This window comes from Geotrypetes seraphini, chromosome 4, assembly GCF_902459505.1.
Source record: "Geotrypetes seraphini chromosome 4, aGeoSer1.1, whole genome shotgun sequence".
Taxonomy (NCBI): Eukaryota; Metazoa; Chordata; class Amphibia; order Gymnophiona; family Dermophiidae; genus Geotrypetes; species Geotrypetes seraphini.
This window is the reverse complement of record NC_047087.1, coordinates 244668132-244694176: the sequence shown is the minus strand read 5'-3', so window position 1 is coordinate 244694176 and position 26045 is coordinate 244668132. Positions and strand designations below refer to the sequence as shown.

Sequence of the window (26045 nt, the reverse complement as noted above, 5' to 3'; positions counted from 1 at the left end):
CCTCTCCAAGTTAGGGAGAATGAGAGGGCACTCCTTAAAGCTGAAAGGGAATAGATTCTGTACAAACGTAAGGAAGTTCTTCTTCACTCAGAGAGTGGTAGACAACTGGAACGCTCTTCGGGAGTCCGTTATAGAGGAAAACACCCTCCAGGGATTCAAGACAAAGTTGGACAAGTTCCTGCTAAACTGGAACGTACGCAGGTGAGGCTGGACTCTTTTAGAGCACTGGTCTTTGACCTAAGGACTGCCGCGTGAGCAGACTGCTGAGCAAGATGGACCACTGGTCTGACCCAGCAGCAGCAATTCTTATGTTCTTATCTGTTTAGAGTGGTATGCTTTCTTCTTGTGCATCAGTAGTGATTTATATTCTAGAATTTTCTGGCACAACTTAGTCTTGTTTCTGGGTAGGGGTGTTTATACTAGTAGCGCTCAGGTTATCTGCAAACTCTTTTTAGGGGCATAAGTGCTGAGTCAAACCACTTCTCTGATGATCTTTGGTTTATTTTGATGCATTTGAGTGGAGTTATATCATCTCTTAGTCTCGCAATTCCATTTTTTTTCTTCTTCCTTTCATTAATATATCTGAAAAATATTTTGTCTCCCTTTTTTATATTTCTAGCCATTTGCCAGACGTATCTCTCTCTTGGCTGCTTTCAGTTTCAGACCTCATAACATATGGAAAACCTAGGCTGGTTCTCACAGTACCAAAGTTTTCCCCTAAGCTCCTCTATAGTGACATTGAGAAGGCACTCAATAAGATGAACTATAATTTCTTGTTTAACATATTTTCTAAATCGGGAATGGGTGGCAAATTTTCTAAAATGGATCCAAGCAATATAGTGCTCATTCAGAAAGTATTAAAATGGTAGCTGTTTTAAGACCATTCCATTAGGAAGATGAATTAGGCACTGCCTTCTCTCCTATCTTCTTAAACTAAGGAACCTTTGGACTATAAAATAAAGTAAAATCCTGATATAAAATGGATAGCCATAATACTACTACTATTATTTCTAGAGTACTACCAGATGTACGCAGTGCTGTACAAAGTCATGAGGGAGATGGAAAAGGGAGATGCTTATAAACTCTCTCTCTTTTCTGACATTTCATTTCTATACATGTTTATATGTCTCTCTTCATAAATTGCAGGAGAAATAGTGATATAATGGAGTTTCAAGATTTAATGTAAACATGCTCACCTGAAACATTAATCTCGCTGATAACATAATAAACTTAAGCAACATTTTCCCTTTTAATAGGTAAAAGACTACCTAGGAATTACTCTCTCAGGAAATAAATCCTATGCATCTATAATATATACCATAAATTAATACTCCAAATATGTAGGTCCTGAGTTAGAATAAACTGAATTTATCTTGGCTAGGCCATATTGTAAAGGATTGCAATCTCCTGGGTTCTTTTGTAAACAAAGAAACAACTAGCAGGGAGGAAACACTCCGCAAAATAGCACTTGGTCATTCTTCAATGGAGGCTCTCAACAAGGTATTCAAAGGCAAGGAGGTAATACTCCAAACAAAGATCAGACTTGTCCACGCACTCATTTTCTCAGTGGTCAGTTATGGATATGAAAGCTGGACACTACCGAAACAAGACAGAAAAATTGACTCATTCGAGCTTTGGTGCCGTGGACCGCCAGAAAAACTAATAAATCAATTCTGGAAGAGATTAAACCAGCTATGTCACTTGAAGCCCAAATGATGAAGTTACGACTGTCTTATTTTGGTCACACCATCAGTAGAGAGAGATCACAGGAGAAGGAAATCATGTTTGGGAAGATCAAAGAAACCAGGCAAAGAAGGCAACCTACAATTAGATGGCTGGATACATTGAAAACAACTATGGGGATGATGCTAGAGGAGCTTTCTGGAGTAGCACAAAACCGATTTCTTTTTAGATCCGCAATTCACCAAGTCACTAGGACTTGAACACGAGTCGATGGCACCTAACAGGCCATATTGCAGCTGATAAAAAGGAAGGTTCTTTCTAAGCACTCTTACTTGTCTTAAATATTAGTTTGGATGGTACTAGGAAAAATAATTCAACTACAGAATATTTAATTCAAAAATAATTCAACTACAGAAATTTTAGTTTTATTTAAATTGTTAGTTTTATTTGAAAATTAAGTGCTCCCAGAATACTTGGGGGCATGGGGCTATCTATTTTAAAACTATTTTATGTGGCAGTGCTATTCAAAATCTATTTGAAGTAGATGGTCTCACCGCCTAAGCAACGTGTAATTAGAGCTATAGCTACAATGCCACTGCAATATCTTCCTTAATTATCCAGTCCAAGCCAGCCTGGGTTAAAACCCCTATATGCAACACAGATTGAAACTATGAAGAATACGAAAAATGATATTTCTGCAGGAGAAAATTTATTCATGGTATACATGCACTGAGTATAACAAGGACTCCCTGCACCCTCAAGGTATTTCATGTTGAATCTTTAAGTGCTGGGAGAAGAAGAATCTGTACAACATAGGTTAACTGTTGCATCAAAATAGCCTACTTAGCTTTTCTAGTTAGAAAGAAAAATAGCAGCTCTCTGTTAATCATTACTTTCAATATTTACAACTAAGGCACTATGTAAGAACAAAAGAAGTCAAGATATACCCCTTTTAAACAGAAAAATCCCTTGAAATTATTATACAACAAACTACATTATTTGAAAGGAATAATTATGAGGGTGTATACTATATTTAATTCTCATGCCAGTAAGCCTAATGTAATAGTGTGTGAGTTATAGGAAAACTGTTGGAAGGAGATAGTGTAACCGTATTCTACCGCCCAATTAGAACAGCTCACCATGGTCTTTTCCAAACTTCCTAGTAGCCTCCAACTCTGCCATGCAAATGTAGTACAAGGTCATTATCATTAAAAAGACATTAAAATGGGCTCATTAATATTTAAATTAGCACTGTGGATGATTCTCCATCATCGCTGGGTGATTCTCCAAGTGAAGCGCTGGCTTTTAACAACCAAAAATTACCGGCTGGTCCGGGGGTGCCAGTACTGTGGAAAGCGCGTCTTGGGTGCATTTTTCTGGCTGTAGCTAATAAAAATGAAGAACCCCCCTCCCAAAAAAAAAAAAAAAACCCATACTATTCACATAAATTATAGTAATATAGTGAGGGGAAAAAAAATCTCAAAATCACATGTCTTATAAATGCTTGTTGAACCAGCAATTGCACCTACCGCCTTCCCTTCATCCAATACAACTGGCATACCTATGATTGACACGACGACGTAGCATTGCTGGTAGTTCTCTGCCCCTCCTATCCACCCATGCCTTTTTCCATGGACTATTCCTGCTATCACCAGCGACTGATCTCATATAATTTGGCAACGGTCTATAAACCTCCACAAACCTCATTTGCATGCTCAGTTCTTCGAGAATGATTTGTCTTTTTTGAATCGTTAGATTTATAGCCGCTCTAGCAACCCGCCAAATTTTACAGGCGATATTAAAGAATCCAGCCCTTAGTCAGCACCGCAAGTAAGAAAGGCTGGTTCCAACAGTAGTGATATACTATCCTCCAAAGTGGGAAAGAATTGGATGTAGAGATACCCTTTCTTTTAATAAAGATCAGTCAGGAGACCAACTTCACTAACAATATTTAAGAGCTATTACCCTAAGAGGCTATAGAGTAAATAAAACAAGAATACAGTGGTACCTTGGTTTACGAGCATAATTCGTTCCAGAAGCATGCTCTTAAACCAAAACACTCGTATATCAAAGCAACTTTTTCCATAAGAGTTAGTGTAACCTTGAACAATTCGTTCCACATCCCCAAAAACTTAATTACCATTAGGGACGCCTCCACCGCTGCCTCTGCCACAGACCCATCTACGCGGCTCCTCCAATTCTCCTCCTCTGCTGCTGTTCGCTGCCTCTCACTGCGAGTGGTGCTCGCTAAGCAAACGCCGCCGCCACAGAGCCCGACTGGACACTATTGGCTCTGCCGCTCCCGGACGCTGCACCCCCCCCCCCCCCACGGATGCCACTACCCACTCTGCTGGGACTCTCAAGTGCTGGCTCACTCCTGCCGGACGCACCCTGACTCCCATGCTCCACCCGAGGCCACCGGCGCTGCTATCGCCTCTTCCCTCCCCCTCCCCGACTGGCCCTGTCCTTACCCCTGCACCGCCGGTGATAAAAGTGCCTGCCGCCGGTCTGCTGCTGACCCTTGAGCATCTGCGCGTGCTCAAGACCTTCTGGATCTCATCCTCACCGAGATTCTCATGAGAATTCTCGGAGAGGGTGAGATCAGAAAAAATAGTTAATGTCTTAAACAGTTAAAGGAAAGATTTATAAACTATAAAGAATTTTACCTTATGCAAAATTGTCATTAACTATTTTTTCTGTGGCCCTCCATGTACCTACAAATCCAAAATGTGGCCCCACTAAGGGTTTGAGTTTCAAATTGAGACCACTGGCATAGAGTGATACTGGTAAGGGTAAATTAGATGCACATCTCCCTTGAGAAGTGTACAGTGATATGGGGACTAAAACTATGCCAGGGTACACCTGGCGGGGCCTCCGCGTGTGCGGATCACCAGACTTGATGGACCCAGGTTCTGATCCGGAGGTGGCAATTCTTATGTTCTGAATTTCTCTCCCTTAACAGTTGTCAAATCTCCACTGCTGCAGGAGTTCATTTTTCCAGGGAGTGATCAAATTTTTCCTTTTTTGTCAATTTAACCTTAGCCATTTATGGAATGGAGGGAAAGGCATGGGGACTTGTCTGTTGCCTTTTTGTGGCTTTGGATTGGCTTTTCAGAGCTGACATTTAGTGCAGGATTAAGTGGAGGATGAAGTGACTTGCCCAGGATCACAAGGATCAGCCAACCTCTGGGTGCCGAGGCAGCAGCTGTACCAGTAAGCCACACCTTCTCCAGGAGGTGTGGCCTAGTAGTTAGAGCAGCTGTCTCAGCACCACTGTAGCTCCTTGTAATTCTGGGCAAGTCACTTAACACAAAAGTCAGCAAACAAGAACAATACCAACAAGTTCCTCTGGAAACCATGGGAAAACCAAAAGCAAAACTGTTGATACGAGGCTCTTGATGTCAAAATTTATTACAATTATTCTTCACAAGTATTCCAAATGGTGCAAGTAATAACAATCCATATGACATACATAAATGGGTTGTGGTGCAGACCCAACACGATCTGTGTTTCGGATTTGAATGCCTTCAAGGGTCCTAAGGAAATATGTGTATGTATAAATGCATTAAAAAAATTAAGTGAAACTTGTGGAATGCGAGTAATGAAATGTAAAAGGTAATAAATATTTCATGTGAAAAGTCTGTGTACGTGGCCAATGAAATATGAGACTAGGGATGAAATTTTATACAAAACGGTGCTACGAAATAGATAATCATGAAATATTTTAAAGAATTTCTGAAAATATCAAAAATTGAAAGTGGAAAGATGTTAAGTGAGACTCTAGATCGTGAATATGTAAATGTACAGTGCCATGATGGGAGAAAACGAGAAATAATGAAAATGTAGAGACATATGTAGATACAAATGCCGAATGCCACAAGACTTGCCCCTCCCCCCCCCCCTTTTTTTAACAAAACAGTAAGTTTTTTAGCGCTGGCTGTGGCAGTAACAGCTCTGACACTCAGGAATTCTATGAGCGTCGGATCTGTTACTGCCATGACTGGCACTAAAAACCGCGCTACGATTTTTTAAAAGGGGGGGTTAATCATACATAAAGCATATAATGTATGAGTAATGGAAAAAGAGAATAAATGAGTTATATGGTGAAATAATGTTTAGACAACACCCACAAGCTATGACAACATTAGAGCATCAAAATGAAACACATAAACTTCGTACCGTGTGCTCTCAAAATCTCTCTCCCCTCTATAGCGATTAACTTGTTCTATTGATCACTCTCTTCAAAAATGGATTTCCTGTCCTATTAACCCTCTTTCTTCCTCCCCTCTTAAAGTCAATCAATTTGTACCTTTGCTTAATCTTTGTAAACCGCATAGAACTTCACGGTATTGCGGTATATAAGCTGTTATTATTATTATTATTAGAATAGCCTTACTGGGTCGGACCATTGGTCCATCAAGCCCAGTAGCCCGTTCTCACAGTGGCCAATCCAGGTCACTAGTACCTGGCCAAAACCCAAGAAGTAGCAATATTCCATGCTACCGATCCAGGGCAAGCAGTGGCTTCCCCCATGTCTTTCTCAATAACAGACTACGAACTTTTTCTCCAGGAATTTGTCCAAACCTTTCTTAAAACCAGCTACATTAATTGCTCTTACTACATCCTCTGACAATGTGTTCCAGAGCTTAACTATTCTCTGAGTGATAAAAATTTCCTCCTATTGGTTTTAAAAGTATTTCTTTGTAACTTCATCAAGAAGATGGAAATTTGATAGGTAGCTGAAAAGTAAAAAAAGAGAAGATTAAGAAAGAGGCAGTTAGTGAGCTTGAGCTAGGACCTATCAGAGAGAGGAAAAATCTTTTTTGTCTTGTTTACACCACAGCACCTGTGTGGAGTTGGAGAGGGCAAAGGTGGTCGGGGTGAAGAGCCTACAAAAATAAAACCACCAGGCCATTTAAAAAAAATAAGGAAAACACCTGAGTCAGCAGGAAAAGTGAATTGAATAAAAAAATCAATTCAATAGGCCAAATCGAAATTTTTTTTCCCCTGAATCGGGCAGCACTACCAGCAAATTAAAATGTAAAGAAAATGAATTACTGTAATCAGTTAATTGAGCAGAGATTAAATATAAAGCCCAAAAAAAACATGATAAAACGATGGAACACTTCATTGTGATTAACTCCAAACTCAAAAGGTTCACTTCAAAATGAAAGGACAACTCAAAACTTTTATACAAGCTTTATGACCCAATACAATGCAAGCACTGGCTAGGTGCTGAATTCCACATTCAAATAGATCTGTAAGAAGTCATGCTCCCTCTCAAGGGTATGTCCATTTTATGCTGATAGTGACATCACAAATAAATTGAAAAACCCCAGAAGCCAGATTGCCCATGCCCTAAAATGTGGTGCTTGGGTACAGGAGCTGCAGTACATTGCAACAGACAAGGAAGAGAGAAAGCTGAAGGAGGTGAGAGTCAGAACTAGAAAGAATACAAAATCTTTTTTTTTCTAGTATCTAAGTTCACTGATCATGATCAACTCATGGGTGGGGGAGTTAAACCCCCCCCCCTCCTTGGCACTTAAATTTTGTGGACATTACTACTTTCTAATTTACTAATCCTAAAAACCACGTGTTTTTCCTGTACTTATTTTCTATACCACAAAAGAAAGTTCTAGTATTCAAGAAAACAGAAGACCTATTTGATAGGTCAGATATCAGATATAACAGAAAAAAAATGTTATAGGCAACTAACCTTAATGAGGAAAAAAACCCCTAAACTTCCAGATCACGATTTTTAACAGAAGCCGCAGGATAAAGATTTTAATTAACACAAACTAGGTGAGCAAAAAAGGGTATGAGCTCTAGAAAGATTAAACAATTATAAAACTGAGTATTAATGCAGGTCAAATTGGCAACCAGAGTCAACAAACATTTAAATTCACCTTACCTTGATAGGAGTTGTAGAAAACTGAACCTTGCGCTGGACCTTCTTCCTCAGAAATCCTGGTGACCACAGGACAATGGCGCGCCGACAATCGCACTGAGACCCAACATTCTCACGGCAACCAAAAAATAAAGGCGCCAACAATCGCGCGCCGGATATTTGCGCACCAGCTTACACTGAAACCCAACAATTTTTTTTATTTTTGAGGGTTACAAAGGGAAAGGTAATGAAGGGAAACCCCCCTCAAAAACTGGGTTACTTCATAACCCTCAAAAATAAAAAAATTGTCCGGTCTCAGTGTGTGCTGGCGCGCAAATGTCCGGCGCGCGATTGTCGGCGTGCCTTTGAAATGCTCCTGTAGTTTATTTTTTGGTTGCCTTGAGAATGTCCTTTTCAGCTCTGTTGCAGTAAAATCAATACTATCCACAGACATGTCATTTCCTTCTTGACCCACGACCCTTTTAGTGGAAGCGGATTCTCCATTTTGAGGCAGTTGGCCTGTGCATGACACAGATCTTGATCCCTATAGCATTAGTCACCCATCTTCTCTCTCCTCCCCTCTCAAGCAGACCAGAAGAGTGAGTTGTTTTTGCTCCTAACCCACGCCCCTCCCCCCTCTGTGATAGACTGTTACAGGCCCCGCCCCATGAAGTGAGAATTGGCTCTTCAGTCTGCCTATATACTGGATTCAACTGAGCAAGTGACTGAAAGACCTAACCGGGAGTTGGAGATGTTTTGGTTTCTGATCCCGCTGTTCAGAAGTGCGAGATCACGGGGTGAGTCAGCCTCTGGTTGTAACCTCTTGGATATGGGCCCCACATCAAGGATTGATTTGTGTACTTCTGGAGGCTCTTCAGGCTGTGCTAAATCAGTTCAGGGAGTCCCCAAGCCGGTGAGTTTAAAAAAAAACAAAAAACCCTGTTGAGCAGTGGCAGCAGGATTCGTGACCTTACGAGTTGACAGCCGGGCGCTCACCAAAATTAGCTGGGCGGAGCGACCGGCTAAAAGGCGCTAGGGAGAACACTGAACTATAATAATATATTAATACAGAATTTGTAGAAATTATAAAACAAAGGTATAACAGCCATTGTACAATGGTCAACACCCCGTATCAGGATTCAGGTTTCCAGAGTTCTGATAGAAACCCTGGTGTCTGGTCACTACTAAAAAAATATCACTATGATGGCTATGCTATGGGAATAGGGGTGGAAGATAAAATAGGGTAAAAATCATAAATATATGACAAATGCCTAAAAGAACAGCACAAAACTGCTTAGGTAAACTAAAAGGGCAAAATTTTACATGTAAGCATTGCTGTTTGTTGCATATCTGAGAGGTTAATTCATTAAAATTCTTCAGTGAAAGAACCTATATGAAGAAGTAATTCATCTAATGGTTCCACATCCCATTAACTCTGGTAACCATAGATACCAGATACAAAAAAGAAAGGAAAGTAAAACAAAAAAGTCATCATCTACTGCAGTGTTTCTCAACTTGGTCCTAGAGTACCCCCTTGCCAGTCAGATTTTCAGGATATCCACAATGAATATGCATAAAAGAAATTTGCATATAATGAAGGCAGTGTATGCAAATCAAGTTTATTCATATTCATTGTGGATATCCTGAAAACCTAACTGGCATTGTGAGGCACAAGGGTGAAGGTTATAAGGACAAAACAAAATTGCTCAACAAATATTTCTGATCTGTGTTCACAAAGGGCCAGACAAAACCTAACTGGCATTGTGAGGCACAAGGGTGAAGGTGATAAGGACAAAATAAATTGCTCAACAAATATTTCTGTTCTGTGTTCACAAAGGGCCAGACAAATGCTAATGAGAATGAAGACCTTGACCTGATTTCAGAAGATTGTGCTTGTGAAGAGCTAGCTAAACTAAACAATAGACAAAGCGATGGGGCCCGATAGTGTACATCCACAGGGTACTGAAGGAACTTGAGGAAGTTCTGGCAGCTCCACTGGTTGACCTTTTCAATGCTTCTCTAGATTCAGAATCACATCCGCTCTGAGGACTTTAGATGAGCAGATGTGGTCACTCTCCACAAACGCTGAAGTAAGGTGGAGATTGGGAAATGCAGGCAGTTTCCAATTTGCACTGTTGCACATTGTGGAAAACTCATGCTGTGGTGTTTCACTACTAGATTATAATGAATCCTGTGGCAGGTCCGACCATAACACGGCTTGTGTTGAGTCATAATATTGGTTTTCTGGAACATTCTTCTTTTTGCTATTGGTGGACTGTTGTCTCTGCTGTTTGTTGATGCATTGATTTTGCAGCATTAAGCTGTTCTTCCATTTTTCTACTGATTACTATAACGCTGACAGACCCTCACCAAATACAGAATAAGTTATCACAAATTTTAGAAACAAAAATATGTAGACAAATTTTGAACTGGTAACCCTAAAATGGTAAACTCAGCAGGTACTTCAGCATTGGAGAAATAAAAAAAAGATTTCCCTTTCTATTGAAAACAATACAAAGACATCTGCTACATATATTTCCCAAAGCTAACATATTTCAGTCAATAAATTCAAAATAAAATGCATTTTTTTTACCTTTGTTATTTGGACATTTATTTTTCCACCAAGTTGGTTCCAGTTTGTCATTTTTGCTTTCCTGTCTTGCAAATTCTTTCTACATTAGTCACTCAAATTTCACTCTCTCCCTTCTCCTCTTTACTTTTCAGTTACCTATAAAATTCCCATCTTTTCCTCTTACCCACTCTTCAGGTCCTTTCTATCTTCAGTCTACTCCCCATTACCATATTTTTACCTATTGTAATCGCTTATTCATTTCCCTGCCATGCCCCCTGCCTCTCACACAGTGCCACCATTCCCAGCTTCTCCCTCCCATCAACCTTCATGCCCAACATCTGCTCCTTCTTTCTCCCCTCCCTATCCTCAAAGCCTTCCTCCTACTCCACTCCCCACCCCCATCAGCATAGTCCTGTCCCTTTTTTCTTTCTTCCTGTCCCATCTATCATGGTCCAGCATTTCTCCCTTTCTCTTCCTTCCCTACCATTGTACATCTTCACTCCCTTCTGTCCCTAGATCCAACATCCTCTTTCAACCCTTCCTCCTCCTGCACAGCATTTCTTCCTCTCTCCTCCATGTTCAACATATCTCAGTCTTTCTCATTGTCCTCCTTCACTCTCTCCCTCCCTTGCTGACAGGGAGTAGGAAAAGCAATGTTACTTACCGTAACAGTTGTTATCCAGGGACAGCAGGCAGCTATTCTCACTAGTGGGTGACGTCATCCAACGGAGCCCCGATGCGGACGTTTGACAAGCATACTTGCATGTAGAAACTTTCGAAGTTTCCAGTCGCCCGCACCACGCATGCGCGAGTGCTTTCCCGCCCAATGCACCGGGCGTGTCTCCTCAGTTCAGATAGCTAGCAGAGAAGCTAACCCAGGGGAGGTGGGTGGGACGTGAGAATAGCTGCCTGCTGTCCCTGGATAACAACTGTTACAGTAAGTAACATTGCTTTATCCCAGGACAAGCAAGCAGGTATTCTCACTAGTGGGTGACCTCCAAGCTAACCCAAATGGGATGGTGGGAGAGTTGGCAACTTAGGAGAATAAATTTTGTAATACTGTTTGGCCAAACTGTCCATCCCGTCTGGAGAAAGTATCCAGACAATAATGAGAAGTGAAGGTATGAACCGAGGACCAAGTAGCAGCCTTACAAATCTCCTCAATCGGTGTCGATCTGAGGAAGGCTACAGAGGTTGCCATTGCTCTGACCCTATGGGCTGTGACTTTACTGCGAAGGGGCAATCCAGCCTGGGCATAGCAGAAAGAGATACAAGCCGCCATCCAGTTGGAGATGGTGCGCTTAGAGATAGGGTGTCCCAACTTGTTCGGATCAAAGGAGATGAAAAGTTGAGGAGCAGTTCTGTGTGGCTTGGTGTGTTCCAGGTAGAAAGCCAAAGCACGCTTACAGTCCAGAGTATGAAGAGCAGATTCTCCAGGGTGAGAATGAGGCTTTGGAAAAAACACTGGAAGAACAATGGATTGATTGAAATTCCGAGACCACTTTGGGGAGGAATTTGGGATGGGTTCGAAGGACCACCTTGTCATGATAAAATACTGTAAAAGGAGGATCCGCAACCAAAGCTTGAAGTTCACTGACTCGACAAGCAGAAGTGAGGGCAATGAGAAACACCACTTTCCAAGTGAGATACTTCAGAGGAACCTTGTCAAGAGGTTCAAAAGGAGGCTTCATAAGCTGAGAAAGAACAACATTGAGGTCCCAAACCACGGGAGGCGGTTTGAGGGGAGGGTTGACATGAAAAAGTCCTTTCATGGATTTGGAAACCACAGGATGAGCAGAAAGAGGTTTCCCTTGAAGAGGCTGATGGAAAGCAGCAATTGCACTCAAATGGACTCGAATCGATGTAGACTTGAGGCCAGAATGAGATAAGTGCAAAAGATAGTCCAACACAGAGGATAAGGAGGCATGTTGAGGCTCCTTATGACGAGGAAAAAACCATGCAGAAAATCTAGTCCATTTTTGGGAATAGCATTTGAAGGGACACGTCTTGTAGTTTTCCATATGCTGTTTAAAGCTGTAAATCCAGACTCTGTTTGCCTTCTCTTGCTGAAATACTGCAAGGACATTTATGTTTGAAAAGATGTGTTCTTAACTTGTTGTGAAGTGAATTCAATTGTTTTCATAAGCCATATTTGCAATCAGCTTTAGATAAGAAGCTCTGCTGACCACAGCACCCTCTGTGGACTTCAGCCTTTGGATAGTAAAAATGCTTGTTATTTCTTTAAAGTTTCATGTGACCTGTGTCCATATATGGTTTGCATTTACGTCATATGCTGACACATGCTGACAACACTGATTCATGTAAAATGATATAAAAGGGATGTAAAGCTGACAATAAAGCGGACATGTTTGGAAGATGATTTCTGGCTTACAAATGACAGAGAAAGTATGGGGCAGGAATTGGGACCTAATCCTTTTCAGCATTACCTGGTAGCAGGCTTCCGTGAAGCTTCTAAAACATCCCTTGGAAAAACTGAAGGGAGGTTACGTTGAAAGGAACCAAGCTGTCAGGTGCAGCGACTGCAGGTTGAGATGAAGCAGAGATCCCTGATGCTGCGTAAGCAGAGATGGAAACACTGGTAGAAGGAAGGGCTCCCTGCTGCTCAGCTGAAGGAGAAGGGAGTACCAGGGTTGTCTGGACCACCGAGGAGCAATCAGAATCATGGTGGCCCAGTCGGACTTGAGCTTGACCAGAGTCTTTTGAATGAGAGGAAACGGAGGAAACGCATACAGAAAGAGATTCCTCCAGTCTAGAAGAAAAGCATCTGCCTCGAGGCGGTGAGGAGTGTAGATCCTGGAGCAGAACTGAGGCAATTTGAAGTTGTGGGGGGCCGCAAAGAGGTCTATCTGAGGCGTTCCCAACAGAGAGAAGATGTGATGAAGGGGCGTGGAATGGAGAGTCCATTCGTGAGGCTGCAGAAGACGACTCAAGTTGTCCGCCAAGGCATTGTCCACCCCCTGAATGTAGACAGCTTTGAGGAAGGTGTTGTGGCGAAATGCCCACTCTCAAACTTTCAGAGCTTCCTGACAGAGGGAGGCAGATCCCGTGCCTCCCTGTTTGTTGACATAATACATGGCGACTTGGTTGTCCGTGCGAATGAGCACCACCATGTCGTGAAGGAGATGCTGAAAAGCATTGAGAGCATTGAAAATCGCTCTGAGTTCCAGTAGATTGATGTGACACAGGCAGTCCGCACTGGTCCAATAGCCCTGAGTGCGCAGACCATCCAGATGAGCTCCCCAAGCATATGTTGAGGAGTCGGTCGTGAGAACCTTTTGATGGGGAGGCATGCGAAACAGCAAACCTCTGGAGAGATTGGAAGAGCATCCACCAGCGAAGAGACTGTGTCAGAGCAGGAGTGACCTGAATGTGGCGAGACAGAGGGTCGGACACCTGCGTCCATTGAGATGCCAGGGTCCACTGAGGAATCCGTAGGTGAAGTCTGGCAAAAGGAGTCATGTGTACTGTAGAGGCCATGTGGCCCAGAAGAACCATCATGTGTCTCACCGAGATGGACGGGCAAAAGGACACTGAGTGACAAAGACGAAGAAGGGCATCCAGGCATTGTGGAGGAAAGAATGCCCTGAGTTGAATGGTATCCAGAATCGCTCCAATGAAGGGAAGAGTCTGGGAAGGTTGCAGATGGGATTTTGGGAAGTTGATCTCGAATCCCAGACTCTGCAGGAACCAGATCGTCCTTTGGGTCGCCTGGACGACTCCCTGAGACGTGGAATCCTTGATGAGCCAGTCGTCGAGGTAGGGAAATACCTGCAGACCGTGGTTCCTCAGTGCTGCTGCCACTACAACCAAGCACTTGGTGAAGACCCTGGGAGACGAAGCCAGGCCGAAAGGAAGCACTCAGTATTGAAGATGAAGATGTCCCACCCGAAATCTGAGGTATTGTCGGGAGGCCGGATGGATGGGAATGAGTGTAGGCCTCCTTGAGATCCAGAGAGCATAACCAGTCGTTCTGCTCGAGGAGGGGATAGAGAGAAGCCAGAGTCAACACGCAAAACTTCTCTTTGACCAGAAACTTGTTGAGCACCCTGAGGTCCAAAATAGGACGCAGATCGCCCATCTTCTTCGGAACAAGGAAGTACCGGGAGTAAAAACCCTTGTTCCGTTGGACCAAAGGGACCGGCTCGACAGCCCGAAGCCGGAGCAAAGCCTGAGCTTCCTGAAGAAGAAGGGCAGTCTGGGTTAAGTTGGAAGGATACTCTCTTGGAGGATGTTTCGGAGGAACTTGAAGGAACTGAAAAGAGTATCCCTCCCTTACGATGGAAAGGACCTAGAGGTCGGTGGTGACAGTCGTCCATCGATGGTAAAAATGATGGAGACGACCTCCGATGGGAAAAACAGGGGAGGGCAGAACGATGATAGTTATGCTCTCTATGAGACAGTCAAAAAGGCTGAGGAGCCTTGGGCACAGCAGAAGTGGAAGGTTTTTGCTGCTGCTTCGGCGTGTGCTGTCTCTTAACAGGCTGACGGATGGTAGGTGCCTGTTTCGGTGGGTAACGCCACTGATAGATCATAGGCGGGCGTGATGGACGAGGATGAGCAGGCTTGGGCTTCGGACGGAGAGTGGACTGGAAAGATTTCTCATGGTCCAACAGCTTCTCGGTCGCCACCTCGAAGGACTCATCGAAGAGGTCGGCTCCAGCACATGGAACGTTAGCCAGCCTGTCCTGAAGATTCGGGTCCATATCGATGGTTCGAAGCCACGCCAGGCGTCACATGGCCACCGAACAAGCAGCAGCCCTTGCCGAGAGCTCAAAAGCGTCGTAAGAAGACTGCATCATCTGGAGCCTCAGTTGGGATAATGAAGCCAGAACCTCCGAGTAATCGAAGCGAGCTTGGGAGTCCAAATATGGCAGAAACTTTTGCAGAATGGAGAGGAAAAACTCAAAGTAGGTGGCAAAATGAAAACTGTAATTGAGGACTCGAGAGGCCATCATCAAGTTCTGGTAGATGTGCCTGCCAAATCTGTCCATGGTCTTGCCCTCCCGGCCAGGTGGAACGGTGGCATAGACCTGGGAAGGGTGAGACCACTTCAGGGAAGATTCTACCAGCAGAGACTGATGAGAGAGCTGAGCCCCATTGAAGCCCTTGTGGTGAACCGTACGGTACCTGGCATCCAATTTACCCGGAACAGCTGGGATGGAGTAAGGAGTCTCAAAGCAGCGCATGAAGGTCTGGTCCAGCAGCTTATGCAAAGGAAGCCGGAGGGACTCCGCAGGTGGTTGAGGGAGATGCATCGTCTCCAAATATTCCTTTGAAAATTTGGACCCCGTGTCCAGGGTAATGCCCAAATCTACAGCCATCTGTCACATGAAAGAGGAAAACGAAAGCTGGTCAGCCAGTGCCGAGCCTCGAGAAGAACTCGAGGTTGACGAAGCTTCCGGGTCCAACGAGGCTGGGGATTGGCAGGGAGAAAAAGATCCCAAAGTGTCTTCGAGCTCCGGCATAGGAGGAGGTGAAGACTCCCGAGGCAAACATTCGATGAAAGGCTGCTTCCGTCGAGGCGAGTCACGGCTCGATGAATGCCTCGAGCGACGACGAACCTGGAAGTCGGCACAGGCACAGACGAGGCTTCCAGCGAATGAATGGGACTGGAGGTGGTGGATCGAAGCAGAGGTGGCTGAGTAGACGCACCTCGAGGCACCCGCCAAGCCTCGAGGCTCGGCATCGCGGGCATCGGGTCCGGAGGAGGCCCTCGCAGAGACTCGGCTCCCGGTATCATCGGAATCGGTTCCAACGGAGGCATATCCAAGGGAGGCATGGGCAAAGACTCTGCTCCTTGTGATGCATACATCGATGCCAGACCAGACACTCGCAGAGACTCGGCTCCCTGCAGCGAGAGTGTACAACAAGGCGGCACCGGAGGCGGCTCGACCTCGCAGGAGGTCCCCATGTGCCCAGGCTGGATTTGGGAAAGAAGCTTCGGCCCCATGGTAGTAAAGAGCTCGATGAACTGCTTCTCCAGCAAGGTCTGGCAAGGAGGGATCCACATCCGAGATGGGACCTCCTGCACGGACATTGGGGTCCCTGCCGCCCGGGTGCTTGGACTTAGAAGCCTTGGGCACCTTGAGCACCACAGAAGGAATGGGCTGCTTAGCTACCTGACCTGAGGAGACGGAGGAAGGCCCCACAATCGGCAGCGAAGTCGAAGCCGGCACAAACGAAGCAGGCTTGAGGAGACTTGGAGCCGAAGAGGTGGAAGATGGACCGAATTATAGACCGGTGAGTCTCACATCAATAGTGTGCAAACTCATGGAAACACTAATTAAAAGCAAATTGGACACGATCTTGAATGAAGGGAATCTTCGGGATCCCAGTCAGCATGGATTCACCAAGGGTAGGTCCTGCCAATCCAATTTCATCAGCTTCTTTGACTGGGTAACAAGAAAGTTGGACTTGGGAGAGTCTTTGGACGTCGTGTACATGGACTTCAGTAAAGCTTTTGACAGTGTCCCACACCGCAGGCTGCTAAGCAAGATGGAATTGATGGGGTTAGGAGAGACACTAACTGCATGGGTCAATGATTGGCTGAGTGGCAGACTTCAGAGGGTAGTGGTTAATGGTATCCTCTCTAAAACATCGGAGGTGACCAGTGGAGTGCCACAGGGCTCGGTCCTGGGTCCACTCCTTTTCAACATATTCATAGGGGATCTGACTCAAGGGCTTCAAGGTAAAATAACACTATTCGCCGATGACGCCAAACTATGTAATATAGTAAGTGAATGCAATTTACAGAATTATATGGCGCAGGACCTGCTTACATTGGAAAGTTGGTCCTCAACCTGGCAGCTAGGCTTCAATGCTAAGAAATGTAAGGTCATGCACCTCGGAAGCGGAAATCCATGCAGGACGTACTTCTTGAACCGAGAAACTTTAACTAGGACTTCAGCAGAACAAGATTTAGGAGTAATCATCAGTGTAGACATGAAAACTGCCAATCAAGTGGAGAAGACTTCATCTAAGGCAAGGCAGATACTGGGTTGAATCAATAGAAGTTTCGTCAGCCGAAAGCCTGAAGTCATAATGCCGTTGTACAGGGCCATGGTGAGACCTCAACTGGAGTACTGTGTGCAATTCTGGAGGCCACATTACAGTAAAGATGTGCGCAGAATTGAATCGGTTCAGCGGACGGCCACCAAGATGATCTCGGGGCTCAAGGGTCTCTCGTACGAAGAGAGACTGAACAAATTGCAGCTCTACACTCTCGAGGAACGTAGGGAGACATGATCAAAACATTTAAGTACCTCACGGGACGTGTCGAAGTGGAAGATGATATTTTCTTTCTCAAGGGACCCTCGGCCACAAGAGGGCACCCGCTCAAACTCAGAGGCGGAAATTTTCATGGCGACACCAGAAAGTATTTCTTCACAGACAGAGTGGTTGATCATTGGAACAAGCTTCCAGTGCAGGTGATCGAGGCAGACAGCGTGCCAGACTTTAAGAATAAATGGGATACCCATGTGGGATCCCTACGAGGGTCAAGATAAGGAAATTGGGTCATTAGGGCATAGACAGGGGGTGGGTAAACAGAGTGGGCAGACTTGATGGGCTGTAGCCATTTTCTGCCGTCATCTTCTATGTTTCTATGAGTCGAGGCGGAAGTCGAAGGCTTGGCGCTCTTCGATGAGGTCAGCTCCAACGAAGCCTCCATGCTGAACAGCGATTCCCACAGGAAACAGTGACACTTGAACGCACGTGTTGTAAGTGTGGAGCAAGGCCGGCACGATTTCGGAAGATGTTGAGGTCCGAGACACTGCAGACAGCGTCGATGAGGGTCCGTCAGCAAAATTGCGCGCTGGCACTCTACACACTTCTTAAAACCGGTGATAGGCCGGGACATAGGCCGAAAAAGCTCCGCCGCTAGGTCGAAGCCACGGGGCTGCGGCCACGTGGCCTGCCCGGTCGAACGGAAGGAAATTTTTTTTTTTTTTAAACAATAAAATACGACGAAAATCAACGATTCTGAGATAAAAGAACCCAAAACCGCAGACCTAGAAGGCACAAGGGAAGTTACTTCACACAGAGAGTCGAAGACGGACTTCTCGGCTCCGCGGAAAAGTAAGAACTGAGGAGACACGCCCGGTGCATCGGGCGGGAAGGCACTCGCGCATGCGCGGTGTGGGTGACTGGAAACTTCGAAAGTTTCTACAAGCAAGTATGCTTGTCAGACGTCCGCATCGGGGCTCCGTTGGATGATGTCACCCACTAGTGAGAATACCTGCCTGCTTGTCCTGGGATAAAGAGAAATACTGGATCTAGGGTGCATTTCTTCTACCCCTCTACTGCCACTTCCAACATTTCTCACTCTCTCATCCCTCCAGCGTGCAGCATCTCTTGCCCATCCCCATCAGTCCATGCCCACTTTTCTCCTATCATTCCTCTTCAGCTCCATGTCACATCCCTTCCTCCCACCACTATGTCCAACATTTCTCACTATCACATCCTTTTCCATCTCCATGCAGGATTTGTTCCACCCTTTTCTCTCTACCAGCACATCCAGCATTTCTCCCTCTTTTATTCTTCTTCCCATGCATCTCTACCTTCCTCTTATCCACCACATTTAACAATTCTCCATCTCCCCCACTGTATAGCATTTTATTCTCTCTCTCCATCCCTCCCCCATGCCAAATTCTCCTTCTCTTCTCTCAATCGCCATGCTCAACAATTCTCCCTCTTTCTTCCTTCCCCCTTGTGCACCAGTCTCTTTCCCTCCTGTTCCACATGTCCAAAATGTCTTTCTTTTCCCTTCCCACTGCAGCATGTCTTTCCCTCCCTCACCTCCACCTATCAACAGTTCTCCTCTTTCCCCCTGCCCCGCCCATGCATCATTTCTTCCTCTCTCTTCTCTCCTTCCCTTAATATGCATTTCTCTTCAAAAGGCCATAGTCAGCTTTTCCTACACACTGCTGGGCTGTCCTGGATGCTTCCATTTGATGCACCAAATTTTTATAAAACTGCACATAGTGCCATAATAGTCAGCACCAATTTTTTAGATGGACTGTACAGAATGTCCCCGAGTGTACAAAAATTCATCCTTATATGTCATCAACTACGTTGGTCTCTAAACAATCAACTAGGTTTTACAAAAGTTTACAAATATACCATGATTCATGATGTCTGAATGGACAATTCAAGGCATAAGTACTATTTATAAATGTGTTTTTAATCTTTTTTTAAAAAAACCTGACAGAATGAAGAAAGGATGCTATATGAATGTGTTTTTAACCCTTTATTTGGCGTTGTTGTTCAGAAGCAACATGTGTTTCTAAGGTTCTTATGGGAGATCTGCATCTCCAAATGCCTGTTACTTAGCACTGTTGCTCTCCTTCAACATCAAGTTACAGCAGCCGTTTTCACCATCTGCCAATTGCCAATTAAATGGTTAAATAATCTAATACAATAACCAGTCATTCTGCTTTTGGTAATGTTACCTTGTTAACGGGAACAGTGAGAGCTGGATCTACTTTAGCCTCAATTTCTTCTGGTGTATAATAGCCAAAAAAATTACCACCTTGCAACATACAGTATAATCTCTTCCAGTGAAGTTGGCCTCCTATTGTTTGCTTTAAAAATAAAAAGACTAAATTAGTCACCAACTCAAAAAAGGAAATTAAAAGTTAACCCTATATCAAGGAACAATCCTTTGTTAACTTCATCATAATTCTGAATGGTCACAAGTATACATTTGGACTCTGAATTTAAATAGAAAGGGTTTTTTTTATTTTGATTTATCAGTCTTTTTCAATAGCAAAGGCTATATTTGCTCATTTCTCTGCAATTCCTGAAGAAAAGATAAGGTTAAAAAATGAACATGGGAGATTGACGTTTTCTACGATGTAAGGCTGCTGCATGTACATTTTGGTGCTTATTATGATGGAATAATTTTACAATTCTTTTTTTCATAGTAACATAGTAAATGATGGCAGATAAAGACTGTATGGTTCATCCATTCTGCCCAACAAGATACACCTGAAGTATTCCATCCATGTGCTCTCCTTGAAAGACCCGAACCACAATACTGATAAATGCCCTTTGATCTTATTCTTAATTTTAAATTGTCTGGTTATAGGTTTTTCTGCCTGATATCTAGTCTCTAAACTTTAATTACTTAAACTGTGCTGACTCTATGGGCTCCTTCTACGAAGCCACGTTAGCGGCTTTAGCGCGCACGACTTTTAATCACGCGCTAACCCCCGCGCTAGCGGAAAAACTACCGCCTGCTCAAGAGGAGGCAGTAGTGGCTAGCGCATCCAGCAGTTTAGCGCACGATATTACGTGCATTAAACCGCTAACGCGGCTTCGTAAAATGAGCCCTATATCTGTATTGTGGTATATTGCTCTGTTTTCAAACCTAGTCCTCTCCCTCCTCAAATACAATCCAAAAAACAAAAATAATAAGGATAAGAAAAAAGCTCTTGCTCCCTTTTTGGCTAACTCTGATACTAGAGGGTATAGCCTTTTCAAGCTGACTCTAGTCTTTATTGCTGCTAATTTTTCTAAGCTTTCCTAACTTAGTTTCTTGAACTGTAGACTAGATATGTAAGGTTTATTTTCCAGACCTAGGATAGATAGCAGATTTAGTCTTGTGCAGAAACTTGCTATATTTACATTTATTGTGGATATTTGGCTGTAAAGAGGAAAAGTTAGATTCCAGCAGAATTTGATTGTATTGTGAGGGCTTGCCCCTCCTCCACTGCTGCTTGGTGAGGAACTTGGCTGACTCATTATAAAACTTATAATCCCTCCCATCCTCCCCACATCCCATTCATCCCAGGGTTTAGTAGACATATTAAGAATACTACACAGTCAATACTCATTCCAACCAATCAAGATTACTTTTATTCAGTGTAATCATTGCGGTGCTTTAGTTCCAAAGCACACCATCTGGAAGCTTAAGTATTGCCCCATCTGTCTTCAGTTTACTAGTATTAAACAGGAGCTCAATAAACTTAAGCAGGAATTAGATCCAATTAAAGCACCTTCTATCACTTCATAGAATCATACCAATTTACCACCATTGCTTCAAAGATTAAAATAACCCAGGAATAGATGGGTCACAGTAAGCTCAGATAGACTAAGATAAATAACACAAGAACACCCACCCTCACAATTGTTGCCTCTACAGAATTCCTTTGCTCCATTAGTGCATTATGATGCTCCAGAAAAAAGAAATTAGGTGGAACCAGTGAAGATAACTTAAGAAGTAAAGAACCCCATAGCACAAATTAAAATGCTCAAACTATCAGGAAAATTATTGCTACTGGGGGATTCTATCATCAGGGGAATTAATTTTGGAATGCAGCTCAAGGAGCCCAAAATAGTGAAATGTCTTCCAGGATCCTCAGCTACCAAGAGTACCCAGGAAATACTGACTATAATTAAAGAAGAAACTAAGGATTCTAACACTGATGTTGTTATCCACCTGGGAACAATGACCTGGCCAACAATACCCTGCTTGGAGAGCAAAAAGCTTTTTGGCAGCTGGATGAGGGTTGAAACCTTTTCTAAAGACTATAGTCTTTTCAGAAGTACTACCTACTTATGGAAAGGGAGAGGAAAGATTACAAAATACTGAGACTTTCAATAGTTAATTCAGAGCCTGATGTCATCAGGAAGGTTTTAAATACATAGGAGGATGGGGCAACATATGGAAAAACAAAAACCTATATTGTAATGATGGGCTGCATCTTACTAAGCCAGGAAAAAGAATCCTTGCTGAGAAATTCAGACAATATGTTTCTAGGCATTTAAACTAGAAGGTAGGCATAGCATAAGGATGCAGGTTAGATAGATTGTGAGTCCACCGGGACAGATAGGGAAATACTTGAATACCTGATTGTAAAACTACTTAGATAATCTGGATAAGCGATATATAAAAAAAACCTAATAAACTTGAATGCAGCAAAAGACAAGATGTCACAGTAATAAAGATAGCAATGTAAACAACAATTTTAGCAATTCACTTCTTAGCAATGCCGTAGGAAGTGAGACTAGACAAAAAACAATGCAAAAAATGAGTGCCTCTGAAAGGTAGCTGGAAAGCAATGACCACAAATGCTCGCAACCTAAGCAACAAAGTTCATGATCTGCAGGCCCTGATGTTAGAGGCAAACTTAGATATTGTTGCTATCACAGAGACATGGTTCAGTGATTCCCATTAATGGGATGCTAACATACGGGCTATACTCTCTTTAGGAAGGACAAGGATTGCCAAAAAGGTGGAGTAGCAGCTCTTTATGTGAAAAACAATATCCAAGTGATTGAAATGCAAGGGGACATGGCCAGGGGAAAAGTGATATGGATAGCTTTGAAAAGAGAAGATGGAACTTCTATCTACATGGAAGTTGTCTACAGACCTCTGACCTGATTGGAGCATCTTGATAAAGATCTGGTTGCAGACATCCAGAAGTTGGGAAAGAAACTACCACCAGATGATTTCAACCTATCGGATATGGATTGGAAAGTTCCGTCTGTGGAAACGGAAAGAAGCAAGAGATCATGAATATTTCAAAATGCTCTCCTCTGGCAAATGGTGAAAGAACCCACAAGGTAAGAAGCGATGCTGGATCTGGTGCTCACAAATGGGGAAAGTATATCTAGTGTCCAAGCTGGTGCCCACCTGGATGGTAGTGATCAAACAGTTTAATCCTATATAATAAAACGCTAGCCGTGCATGCGCACTCAGACCTGTGTGATCTGTAATCCCTGATCTGTAGGTCCGTGGCCAGAGTGCGTATGCGGTGGACAGATCGGGAAAGCACAGCACAGCCGGCGACTCCCCCCCTCCCGCCCTCACTCACTGCCAAATCCACCACCTCCTCCTCGCCGGTTCACCCGCTTTTAAATGAAGAGAAAAGCGCTGCACCGCGCTAACGCTGGCTTTGCTGTCTTCTGTCCACTGCGGCCCGCCCTCTCTGACTACTTTCTGTTTCCGCTAGGGTTGGCCGCAGTGGATAGAAGACGCCGAAGCCAGCGGCTATAGCCACCGATCTCCGTTCCTCCGGGGGGGGGGGGGGGTCTGGGAGCAGAGGGACCGCGGCCACTCAGCGCCCCCACCGAGGAGCCCAGCAACTTCCCGCTGCCCGGGATCCGAGTCTTTTGCCACCCCCCCTCTTCCCTTACCACGGGCCCGACTGGCGATTTAAGCAGCGTGTGCAGCAGTCTTCACACGCTGCTTTGGGCCCTTCTACTGCCCTGATTTGCTCCGGACGTGCCAGAGTAAATCAGGGCAGTAGAAGGACCCGAAGCAGCATGTGAAGACTGCTGCACACGCTGCTTGAATCGCCATGTGTAGTCGGGGCCGCGGGAAGGGAAGGGAAGGGGGGGGCAGCAAAGGACTCGGGCCCGCGTTTGTAATCGCGACTGTGGAAAGGGAAAGGGGATAGAGGAAACGCTAATGCTGCTGCACAGGGAACTGGTGTGGGGGGAGGGAAATGGAAAGGGGGAGGGAATGCTGCTTTGCACAGACAGACAGAGGGAGGAAGGGAGACAGAAAGACAAGAAGAAAGACACAGGGGCAGGTGCACAGGGAACTGGTGTGGGGGGAGGGAATGCTGCTTTGGACAGACAGACAGAGGGAGGAAGGGAGACAGAAAGACAAGAAGACACAGGGGCAGGTGCACAGGGAACTGGTGTGGGGGGAGGGAAATGGTGGGGGAGGGAATGCTGCTTCGGACAGACAGACAGAGGGAGGAAGGGAGACAGAAAGAAAAGAAGAAAGACACAGGGGCGGGGAGATATACAGAAAGACAAACAGACAAAGGGGGCCAGGGACAGAGACAGACAGAAAGAAAGACAGCGGGAGTCACGTCAGGAGGGGTGCGGGATGCCGCAGAGGGAACTTTTCCAATGGGTGCAACTGGGCGGCTGTTGGGAGCCTCTGATTAGGGGCAGAGCAAGGTAAGTGTATCATAGGGATAAGAAGGAGGAGGGGGAGAAAAAGGAACGGAGGCCTAATGTTGGACAGGGGGAGAAGTAAGGTGCTGCTGGACAGGGGGGAGGTAAAACAAAGGGAGAAGGGCTGCTGCTGCATAAGGAGAGCTGTGAAGGGGTGGTGGTGGACACAGGGGAGGTAAAAGGAAGGGAGAATGGACAGGGGGAGCAGGCAAGGGGTGGTGATGGACAGCCAAGGAAAAAGAATGACAGAAAGAAAGAAAGAAAGCAGCTAAGGAGAAAGAGAGAGAGAGAGAAAGAAATAAAGAGAGACACACACACATATATTCTAGCACCCGTTAATGTAAAGGGCTATAAGACTAGTTTGATATAAAAGCTAAAGTGGAGGGCAGCCACACAAAACCCAAAGTCCTGAATTTCAAACGAATAGATTTTAGTAAAATGAGGGAGTACCTGAAGAAAGAGCTGATAGGATATAAGAGAAGTAGAAAAACAGTGGTTCAAGCTTAAAGGAGCAACAAAATTAGCCGACCTTTATGTGAGGAATATAAATAAAAGCAAGAGAAAAACTGATATAGTTTTCCAAAATGATGGTGAAAATAAAAAGTTGGCATTTGTAAAATACAAAAAAAATTCAAAAAAAGAGGAGCACAGAAAGTTATACCAGATGAAAATGAAAGAAGCAAAGAGAGAGATACATCTGGAGAAAGTGCAAGCAGAAGAGCAAATGACTAGAAGAGTAGATCCATCATGGTAATAACATGCATGAGTGAGATAGATAAAAGGTTAATCATGAAACTTTATTTTAAAAATAGGTTGACAAAATTTTGTGGAGATTAATTAGAATTTTTCCTGATGTCTCAAGAGCTACGCAACTAAGAAGGAAAGAATTTTTGAAATTAAGAACAAGAGTTTTAGCTCTTGAGGCATCTTTTTATCTAAAATTTCCATGCAAATGTCTTGTTAAATTACAAGGAATCAGATATATAGCATGAAAATATCAAACGGCTACCTCTTATATACTGGTTTCATAGAAACAGGAACTTCTTCCTTGTTTCAAATAGCAGCCTTTATTAACGATCTTCTTAGACCCTCAGCGTCACCACTCAGAATTCAAACGTATCACTGTTCTGAGCTTTACGTGGCAAATCGTCACTGGGTCTGCATGTACTATTTTATAATTTATATTGAAGAAAGTTTGAACTATAAGGAACAGAGTTGGATTTATACTTTAAATACAGTGATTCCACACGGGTTAAATATGGAACTAGAGTGGATGTCTTTGGTTTAATCCTTGTCTACGAACAGACAAGGGGAGGAGTCCAGTTAATGATTTAGAGTTACTGTAAGGGGCAGTCCTTTTGACGTCAGGAGCCCACGTCAGGAAGTGGGCCTGGCTTCTAAGACTATCCCGGTTATTTATTCGGTAGTACGCTGCCGGCTCCTTTATAGAGTATTCGAGGAGGTTGACAGCAGAAGGGTAAGCAAGAAAGACTTCTAATGTCTGTTTTATATTGTAAGGTTTGGATATATTTCAGATTTTTTAAATAAGAGTGGGAACTAAAATATTGACTATTCTATTTATGTTCAATAGGGGTGAAGCCTTGATAAAGCAGTCCCCGCGAAACATGTCGGCTGAAACACCCTGCTTGATATAGACATCTACTAATAGAAATGACAGCGTATAAAGCTAAGTAAACTATTTAAAATCATTTAAAACTATTTAAAACTATAAATTAAGCTCTTGATAAATTATAAAATAGTACATGCAGACCCAGTGACGATTTGCCACGTAAAGCTCAGAACAGTGATGCGTTTAAGTTCTGAGTGGTGACGCTGAGGGTCTAAGAAGATCGTTAATAAAGGCTGCTATTTGAAACAAGGAAGAAGTTCCTGTTTCTATGAAACCAGTATATAAGAGGTAGCCGTTTGATATTTTCATGCTATATATCTGATTAATTGAAGAAATGG

At 43.9% G+C, this 26045-nt stretch overlaps 1 protein-coding gene across 5 annotated transcripts in view; it reads right to left on the bottom strand.

The window, feature by feature from the left end:
- The window catches only part of RTKN2 (rhotekin 2), a 175826-nt gene that overhangs the window by 37884 nt on the left and 111897 nt on the right, over nucleotides 1-26045 (bottom strand). For 4 of the 5 annotated variants that reach the window (XM_033943543.1, XM_033943546.1, XM_033943547.1 and 1 more), the window contains one exon: nucleotides 19613-19744. The exons of the other annotated variant lie outside the window; for it this stretch is intronic. In XM_033943543.1, coding sequence (XP_033799434.1) covers nucleotides 19613-19744 — 132 coding nt within the window. The remainder of the gene's footprint in view (nucleotides 1-19612; nucleotides 19745-26045) is intronic. 5 annotated transcript variants of the gene reach the window in all.